This window comes from Chiloscyllium plagiosum, chromosome 40 (genome assembly GCF_004010195.1).
Source record: "Chiloscyllium plagiosum isolate BGI_BamShark_2017 chromosome 40, ASM401019v2, whole genome shotgun sequence".
NCBI lineage: Eukaryota > Metazoa > Chordata > Chondrichthyes > Orectolobiformes > Hemiscylliidae > Chiloscyllium > Chiloscyllium plagiosum.
Genome location: NC_057749.1, coordinates 10,349,239 through 10,359,559, shown reverse-complemented (window position 1 = coordinate 10,359,559; position 10,321 = coordinate 10,349,239). Strand labels below are relative to the sequence as shown.

Sequence of the window (10,321 nt, the reverse complement as noted above, 5' to 3'; positions counted from 1 at the left end):
ATTCACATCCACCATTATTTGAAATTGTTGAATAGTTTTACAGTCAAATGCCCTTCAGCTGCTAACCCTCCAGGTCTATCCAAGCTTAGGACTGGCACCACTACACACTGGCATGCCTGCACCAATGGCAATACTCCAAGCAACAAAAATGCTCCATGATTTCATCAGGATCATCAAGGTAAGGGCACTCTGCTCCTGGTGTTTGTCCACATCATCACCATTTGCAGCCTCCATACCCCTGCCCCACTTTAAATCCCTCTCCTACAATCATTGTATCACATCCTTCACTATATTGCTTCCTCCTCCTTGCCCCGGGCAGCTCTCGCTTGCACCATTTCATCTTAAACACTGTGTATCAGTTATCCTAGTGACATGGTTCGGCTCCTAGTTTACTCAGACTCTTCCCACAGTTCAGGATGTCTCTCTCCCTCCACAAAGAGACCTATTGCAATATGGCAGGGGATTAAAAAAAAATGCAGATGCTGGAATCCAAGGGGTCCTGACGAAGGGTTATAGACGAAAAGTCGACTCCTGCACCTCCTGATGCTGCCTGACTTGCTGTGTCTCCCACCCTCCTGCTTGTCTACAATGTAATATGGCAGGCAGAGAATTTTCAATCCTGCCATAATGGCAGCATAGCAGGCCATTTCAATGCCTGAAAATTGTACGCATGGAACTGAGTTTCCGAGCCAAAGCCCCTTCAACATTCAACGCTACTACTTTTTAAAAAATTCATTCACAAGACATGGTCCTCACTGGCTAGACCAATAGTTATTACCCATCCCTAATTGCCTCAAACACAGTTAAGACTCACATTGCTGTGGGTCTGGAGTCACATATAGGCCAGAACAGGTAAAGATGGCAGTTTCCTTCCCCAGCGTGAACTAGACATCATCAATGGCTTCATGGTCATTATTAGATTCTTAATTAGAGACGTTGTTTTAATTCAAATGCCACATTGTGGCATAGCAGGATAATACCATTAGGTTGTTGTGGTTCTGTTCGCCGAGCTGGGAATTTGTGTTGCAGACGTTTCGTCCCCTGTCTAGGTGACATCCTCAGTGTTTGGGAGCCTCCTGTCAAGCGCTTCTGTGATGTTTCCTCCGGCATTTATAGTGATTTGTATCTGCCGCTTCCAGTTGTCAGTTCCAGCTGTCTGTTGCAGTGGTCGGTATATTGGGTCCAGGTCGATGTGCTTATTGATTGAATCTGTGGATGAGTGCCATGCCTCTAGGAATTCCCTGGCTGTTCTCTGTTTGGCTTGTCCTATAACACTACTATTATAGGACAAGCCAAACAGAGAACAGCCAGGGAATTCCTAGAGGCATGGCACTCATACATAGATTCAATCAATAAGCACATCGACCTGGACCCAATATACCGACCACTGCAACGGACAGCTGGAAATGACAACCGGAAGCGATAGATTCAAACCACTACAAATGCCGGAGGAAAGATCACAGAAGCGCTTCACAGGAGGCTCCCAAGCACTGAGGATGTCACCTAGACAGGGGACGAAACGTCTGCAACACAAATTCCCAGCTCGGCGAACAGAACCACAACAACAAGCACCCGAGCTACAAATCTTCTCACAAATTTTGAATACCATTAGGCCATTGCTTCCCCACTCCCACCTCATTATAGTATTCTGTCTTAATCATAGAAGAATACATCTACCTTTGGTGCTATCCAAATCCCTCAACGTTCTTCACTTGGTAGAATATGACTGTCTGACCCTACAAAGATTTATCAAGACATTAGTACCCATGCAACTTCTCAGAGTCTGAATGGCAGATGAAGATGAGAATTATTGAGGAAAATCTTACTTGTTCCATTAGCCCCTTTGCTTCCAAAGAACCATGTACAACACATAAGCTCATTGGCCCAACACGATCTAGTTGAGCTCTTCAAGGGTAAGTCGAGCAAAACATTTCAAACCTACAGAACATCATTTTTAAAATAACCGCTCAACTGAGGAGAATGTAGACTTCACTTGAATTTAGTTATGTTGGTCCTCCAATCCCTCGAAGAATAAATATCAACAATGGCACCACCTAGTGGTGGACAGCATGTGATCACATTCAATGTCGTCAATACAATTTGGAGGCTTCAATTTTGAATTGTGTTGAAATCAGATGAGGAGGAAATGTATGATTGAGAGATAAGAATGAGACAAATTCGATACAAAAAAAACAGAGATGAGTAATTAAATGTCCTGTGATTATATTTTGCGAGGATAAATTATGATCTTCCTGCATATCTTTTCAGTTGATCAGAAGTTCAGAAGTTCTCATAGTGATGCATGAAGTGAGCCTGGTCTCTCTTGTTGATTTGCTGACAAGCTTTCTCCACATTTTTGGTCAGTCCTGGTGGTCCACAGCTGAAAACTCCAATTTTTCCCACCTTTTAATAAAGTTTAAACAAATTTAGCTTTGATCCAGTCCAACCCAATAGCATACCACCCTTCCACCCCATTGGCTCACAGCCAACTCTTGTTTTTAAGAATACAAAAGATTTCAAATCTCTGCAGTCACAAAATTCAGCTTCTATCTTCAGCAACTTTCTCCAGCTCCCCTTATTTATCACTGAGACAACATCTAGGCTCAGTCAATCAAGCATGGTGAACAATGATCCCTTACCAGACTGCATAATTCATTGCAGAATAATTGAGCACATGGAACAAGTTGGAAGGTGATGGTGGTTGAAGGGTACATATATGGAGATGGCAGTGGGGTAGGGGTTGAGGAGGGAAGCAATCTATAATTTGTGAAGATTTCCACCTGACTCCAACATGTTCCAGCTACAAATACCTAAGCCTCATTGAGAGTTCAGTTGGGAGCATATCGCTGTTGAGTCAGAAATTTATGGGTTCATGTCCCAGGACTTGAGCATAAAATTCAGCTGGTGATCAGTGCAGTAGCAAGGAACTGCCAGAGGGTCAGTACTGAGGGAGTGCCGCACTGTCAGAAGGTCACTGCTAAGGGTGTACTGCAATGTCGGAGGGTCAGTGCTAAGGGTGTACCGCATTATTGGAGAATAAGTCCTGAGGGAGTGTTGCAATGCCGCAAGGTCAGTACTGAAGGAGTGCCGCACTGTCGCAGGGTCAGTGCTGAGGGAGTGCCACACTGCCGAGGGTCAGTACTGAGGGAGTGCCGCACTGTCGAAGTTGCAGTTGAAGTCTTAAGCCAGGTTCCACAAAGTGGACAGAAAAGGTCATATTGAACTGTTCAAGAAAAAACAGTAAGTTCTCTTCAGTGTCCTGGCCAATACTGAATTTTGGACAATCTCATTCTGGTTGCTGATGGACACATGTCTACCTCAGAGGATTGTGCAGAGTTGATCTCCAGGATGATTGAGATCATTTAAAGATGATCTTCGGTCAGTAATAGAAGCATCAGTCTCAACATCAAAGAATGTTATAGTAGAGCTTTGAACTAAAGATTATTGTTGATGTCGAACAGCTAACCTCTATTGTGAATCTTCAAACCAGGCATTTTATATAAAAAGTGAATTGATGGTAACTGACAGGAATGAATTATCTTCCCTTCATGATATGCAGCTGTAACTTGCAAAGGCTCCAAACAGAGTAAATAAAGAGAAACTGTTTCCAATAGCTGAACAATTGCTAGCCAGAAATTGAAGTCATTTGACAGAAGAGCCAAAGTTAACATGAGGCAAAACAGGTTTACTCAATGACCTGGAATGCATCAACTGATACGGTGGGAGGTGTATCAGTTTCCTTGCGAATGTGGCCTTCAAAGGAGGTTTGGTTAAATACGCCACCTAAAGGATGAAAATTACCGAGTTGTAGAGAAAGAGCAGAGGAGTGGGACGAATTGGATTTCCCATCATAAGGGTCCAGCACAGAACTGGACCATTTTGTGCTGGACTTTTAAAAATTCTATTCAGTCCGTGTCCTCACCCAATTATTTATTGCAATTATGAAAGCCCTGTTGAAAGGGGCTAATGAAGGAGTTTAAAACTCAGTTCTCTAACCTGAATGAGACAAAAAGAAGACACAGGGTCAGGACCTTGATCTCGTTGATAGCAGACACAGAATCCTGACAGTGTAGAAGCAGGCCATTTGGCCCATTGAGTCCACACCAATCTTCTGAAAAGCATCCCACCCAATTCCTGTAACTCTGCATTTCCCGTGGCTAATCCACCTAGCCTGTGGATCCCTGGACACTATGGGCAACTTAGCATGACCAATGCACCTAACCTGCATATCTTTGGACTGTAGGAGGAAACCCACGGGGAGAACGAGCAAACTCCACACAGACAGTTCGCCCGAGGATAGAATCAAACCCAGGTCCCTGGTGCTGTGAGACAACAGTGCTAACCACTGAGCTACTGTACTGCCCTTTGCGTAAGGTGTTACTGTCTTAACATGAAAGCAGATACTGAACTCACCTCTGGGTGAACCTCCTGTAGTGAGTTGAAGAATGGTATAAACTGGGGTCTCCCAAAGTGAGTGATAGAACGAAGTCCTGTGAATAGGCTGCGGTTTGACACTTTCTGGAAGTGACGCTCACAGATATACTAAAGGAGACAGAAACATCAGAAAAGTACTAATGACATTAACACCTGAAAGCCAATAAAATGTAAGGATTAAAAGCGTGGACAGTAGCCTTTTTAATTATGGTGATGATTAGTGAATAAAACTAGTCACTCTTAACCATCGAGTTAATTATGAGAAAGTGAGGACTGCAGATGCTGGAAATTCATAGTTAGAAGCGTGGAGCTGGAAAAGCACAGCAGGTCAGGGAGAACCCGAGGAACAGGAGAGTCAGCGTTTCAGGTACTGGCCCTTCATCAGGAAGGGCTTATGGCCGAAACATCAATTCTCCTGCTCCTCGGATGCTGCCTGACCTGCTGTGCTTTTGTAGCACCGCACTTCTGATTCATCGAGTTAACTACAGTACCCCATGTAAAGGTACTGTGAACATCTGGTTGACCTGTATATTTTGAGCCTTGCAATAGCTGGTTAATACTTGACTTTAAATAATAGAGAATTGAAACTGGTCACTAGTGATCAATTAATCATCATCAACATTTAGAGGCTTCTTGCAGCATAGTGGTGATGTCCCTACCTCTGACCTGGAAGGCCCAATTTCAAATCCTACCTTCACCAGAGGGGTATCATAGCATCTTTGAACAGACTGATTCGCAACTATCCTTCACCAAGATTTAATCCTCCCTATTTCATGGATTTGCCACCTCAACGTTGGCTGATGTAGCAGAGATATCCAAGAGTGGTATATAAACTGGCAATTGGTGTATTGGTATGTTGTGGACTGTTCCAAAATCAGCATGTGCACCGTAGCATCAGTATCTAGAAGTAAGTTGTGTTTGGCTTATATTGAATATAGGGCATATGTTAATCTCTGTTGTCTGACCTTTGGAGACAAAGGGAATTTCATCATCAACTTATCAGATCATAAGGCTGCTCTCCGATTACAGAGCAATGATTGATAGTGCTTCAACCAGTGAATTTCCATGCCTCAGGTGAGGGAAGAGGTTGAGAAGCAGAGTCCTTCACTATAACCTCAGCCAGTGTGGGAATGGAACGCACCTTACGCTGTACTGCATGCCCACCATCCAACGGACTGAGCTAAACCAAATCCCTTGGCGGCTAAAGGAATGTCTTACAAACAGGTGAAAAATTTTCTAGCATCTCAGGTCATGGAAATTGTTGTGTTGTCAGTTCACAATTCTCACCAGGAGGTGAAACCACAATTACTTACCAACATAGTAGTTCTGAGATCAAATTTTTCAGCGAGTTGGGTAATGTAGATATGGACAGAAACCAGATCATTTTTATCATTCTCCTCAACTTCACGAATTATATCCGCCATCCATTCGAACTGTCGCTGGGTCCGAGTCACCCAGATAAAATAGACCTAGTGGAGAAAAGGGTGAGTACACCTGAGCGTGTGAAAGATTTGGTGCCAAGAATGAGAGATTTTAGAAACAGAGAAAACTTGATGGGTTGTTCACCTTAGAGCAAAGAAAGCCAGAGAGATGTAACAGGAGCGAACAATTATGAGGCATTTCAATAAATAATTAAGAATCATAGAATGGTTACAGCACGGAAGGAGGCCACTTGCCCCATCATATCTATGCTGGCTCTTAGAAGGAGAAATTCATGGAGAGCCACCCATCCCCAGCTTCTCCATTTGACATTGCAGTTCCTTTCTTCCTGATAATAATGCAGTTCCCTTTGAAAGGCCTAATAAATGCATGCTCCAGCACACTCTCTGGCAGCACACCCTTCATCCTGATACTTTGCTGCTTGGAAAGGGGGTTTCTCACATCACTTCTGCTTAGACTCAGAGTCGTAGAAATATCCAGCACAGAAACAGACCCCTTGGTCCAACACGTTCATGCCAACCAGATATCCTAAATTAATCTAGTCCCATTTGCCAGCACTTGGCCCTTATCCCTCTAAACCCTGACTATTCATATACCATCCAGATGCCTTTTAAATATTGTTATTGTCCCAGCCTCCACCATTTCTTCTGGCAGCTCATTCCATATCGCACCACCCTTTGCATGAAAACGTTGCCCCTTAAGTCCCTTTTAAATCTTGCCCCTCTCTCCTTAAATCTTTGGCCTCTAATTTTGGACTCACCTATCCTGGGGAAAATACCTTGTCCATTTACCTTATCCATGCCCCTCATGATTTTATAAACTTCTATAAGGTCACCCCTCAGCCTCCGACGCTCCAGGGAAAATAGCCCCATCCTATTCACCCTCTCCCTGTAGCTCAATATCTTGGTAAATCTTTCAAGTTCAGAAGACATGAGATATATTTTTGATTAAAATTGCACTGCAGGTTAATAACATTACCAATTTTGGGAAGTTGGATTCTAATATAAAGGTAAATTTTGATTTGCTTTAGTATTGTCACATGTACCTAAGAACAGTCAAACGTTTTGTTTAGCATGTAGTACAGGAGGTCATAGCATACAAACATACAAAGATCATAGGGTGATTGAACAGAATGTGGATTACAATGTTATAACTGCAAAGAGGGTGTACAAAGAGCAAGATCAACATTAGCTTGAAATTTGAGAGGAGTTTGTCTTCAGTGCTGTGAAGGTCCGATTTTTCTTTAAGACCTGGGTCAGAAAGTCATCTGGAACAGTGAACTAAAGACAGTCTTTCTAAGACATCATTTGATTTAACCTAAACAACTCAATAAGCAACTTGATGAGATAATTGGTACTTATTATTGTCTTGTTTTTCTGACAAGGGAGAGGGAGACTAGAGGCCAGGGAGTAAGTTGAGTTCAGCAGATTCTTACCGATGTCACAAAGCTGGTCTCTTTTACTAAAAGCTGTTCCTTTTCTCAAAGATACTGTGTCATTGATTTCTTTCAGAAGGGTCATAAACCACTCCCATTTCCGAGATGACTAGTTTAGTATAGAGATTAAAGGGTATTGAGAGGCCTTTTTGTTTATATGTGAACAGATGAGACCTCAGGTCAAAGTGGTCATAGAACATAGAACATAGAACATAGAAGAATACAGCGCAGTACAGGCCCTTCGGCCCTCGATGTTGCGCCGATCCAAGCCCACCTAACCTACACTAGCCCACTATCCTCCATATGCCTATCCAATGCCCGCTTAAATGCCCATAATGAGGGAGAGTCCACCACTGCTACTGGCAGGGCATTCCATGAACTCACGACTCGCTGAGTAAAGAACCTACCCCTAACATCTGTCCTATACCTACCCCCCCTTAATTTAAAGCTATGCCCCCTTGTAATAGCTGGCTCCATACGAGGAAAAAGATTCTCCCTGTCGACCCTATCTAAACCCCTAATCATCTTATACACCTCTATCAAGTCACCCCTAAACCTTCTTTTCTCCAATGTAAACAACCCCAAGTGCCTCAGCCTTTCCTCATACGATCTTTCTACCATACCAGGCAACATCCTGGTAAACCTCCTCTGCACCCGTTCCAGTGCCTCCACATCCTTCCTATAGTATGGCGACCAAAACTGCACACAATACTCCAGATGTGGCCGCACCAGAGTCTTATACAACTGCAACATGACCTCAGTACTCCGGAACTCAATTCCTCTACCAATAAAAGCCAGGTCATGTTTTACAAATGACCTGTATAATCAAAAGGGAGTGATCAGCTCTCTAGCTGAGCAGTTCAGTCCAGAGCTAGTTGGGAGTTCAACAGTGAACTGTGTGCAAACTCTCTCTCTCTCTTCTGCCCTTCTAAACTTCAACCTGTAAGCATCTGTTCCATTTTTAAACTGTGGTTTAGAACATAGAACATAGAAACGTACAGCACAGAACAGGCCCTTAGGCCCACAATATTGTGCCAAGACTTAATCCTAATGCAAAATATAGTAACTTAACATACGCACCCCTCAACTCACTGCTTTAAGGGGATTTGCTTATTAGGACTGTTGTGTATATTTGGAACAGTCTAGTTTGGATAGACTGAGTTCTGTAGATGCTCTTTATTCTGTTCTTTGTTTCATTGTATAATTTTGTGAATACATTTCTGTCTGTTTTAAAACCTAGTAGTTAACCTAGCTAACTTACTCCGGGTAATTCTCATTGCACACTTACCGAAACAAATTGCAAAGTTATGGTCTGGGTGCCTGCACAAGAATGTTTTGAGTGGTCTGGCCTAGTCCATAACATGGGCAGAAGGGAGAGTCTATTTTTGGCAACTTCCAGACCCATAGAACTGGGCAGAAGTCTTAACCTGTTTCAGCAGTACAAGATAACAAGGTTGGGAAAAAAAACCTTTCGCTTTCCTTAAAAAATCAGCCTGTGTGCCTTGGGAAGAAGTGCTGATAATCATATCTGGAGAACGTGCAGAACATTTCTGAAAGGAAACACTTGCAACCTCATCGATTGAGTAAGAATTTAAGGAGTAAAGATGGGAATGCTATTCCACTGGGGTTGTGTATCTGTGCATGATGTTGTTGGGAGAAAGGTTGAATCTTCCTTTTTGGTGTTCATGATAAGATCTTACCAAATAGTTACACAGATCTTTGATTTCTCTTTGATATAATAAGTCAAAGTACACTGGCAGCCTCTCGATAATATGTTCTGTGACTGATCACTATGGTAAACAAACTGCAAAATAAAAACCTATGGTCTATCAAGCCAGGTTTCACTTTGGAATCTGACTCATTCAGTCTTACCACCATCTGCGATCTTAACCTTGAACAGTGTTTGTTGGAGTGAGTGATGTACTATCCCCCACCTCAGTAAGGGTGGAACACGTTTGTAAAAGAGCTTGCTCTAGCAGATTTCTTTTAGTTACCTTTTTGCAGGCGATCTTGCTGAACATAGATGACTTGAAGACGAGGTCTTTGAGAATTGATGAAAATGGTGTCACACCGATGCCTCCCCCAACCAGAACGGACACCTCAAACTGGTTCCATTCTTGATGACCCTCACCAAAAGGCCCGTCCAGATATATCTGCAGGACACAGGAAAGTTTTGGGTCAGTCAGAAGGCATTTAGTATGCAGTCACTTTGTGATTTGAAAATGTAATTCTTGGTCAAGACCAAGATAATTTTTAAGAAGTTCGCACTTTCCAAGGGATGTAGGCATTGCTGCTCAGGTTAGTATTTGATGCTCATCCCTACTTACCCTTGCACTGAACAGATTGCAAGGGCTATTTCAGAGGGGAGTTAAGGATCAACCACCTTGCTGTAGGCTTGGACTCATTTAAAGGCCAGACCGGGTAAGGACAGTAGATTTCCTTCCCTGAAGGACATGAGTGACCTAACAGCAATCAATGATGGTTGCATGGCACTGTTGATTATTCCAAATTTATTAACTAATCTTAAATTCCCACCAGTTGCCGTGCTGAGATTTGAACCCATGTTCTCAGAACACTAGAAACGAAAACAGGAATTGCTGGAAAACCTCAGCAGGTCTGGCAGCATCTGTGGAGAGAAATCAGAGTTAACTCAGTTCTGAGAAGGGTCACTGGAGAAGGGATGCTGGTTGGGCAGCTCATCATATCTGATTGGCCTATGCATTTCCATGGAGACAGCATTGGGGAAACTATAGATTCCCCAGTTCTTCAGCAATTCACAAAAGGTACAAGAAACATAGTAGGAGTTTAACATTCAGCTATTGAAACAAAGACAGCAGTTGCCGGAAAAGCTCAGCAGATCTGGCAGCTTCTGTGCAGAGAAATCAGAGTTAATGTTTTGCGGTCAAACTACCCAGTCCAAAATTTCCCATGGCTGACCCACCTAGCCTGCACACTGTGGGGCAATGTCCCATGGCCAATACACCCTAATCTGCGAATTTTTGGACTGTGGGA

At 43.0% G+C, this 10,321-nt stretch overlaps 1 protein-coding gene across 3 annotated transcripts in view; it reads right to left on the bottom strand.

Moving 5' to 3' along the window:
• Nucleotides 1-1,551: 1,551 nt before the first annotated feature.
• Nucleotides 1,552-10,321, bottom strand: part of duox (dual oxidase) — a 91,047-nt gene continuing 82,277 nt past the window's right edge. For all 3 annotated transcript variants that reach the window (XM_043680278.1, XM_043680276.1, XM_043680277.1), the window contains exons 31-34: nt 9,304-9,462; nt 5,748-5,903; nt 4,414-4,542; nt 1,552-2,403 (exon numbers count right to left, since the gene is read on the bottom strand). In XM_043680278.1, the coding sequence (XP_043536213.1) occupies nt 2,281-2,403; nt 4,414-4,542; nt 5,748-5,903; nt 9,304-9,462 (567 nt within the window). In that variant the 3' untranslated portion in view covers nt 1,552-2,280. The remainder of the gene's footprint in view (nt 2,404-4,413; nt 4,543-5,747; nt 5,904-9,303; nt 9,463-10,321) is intronic.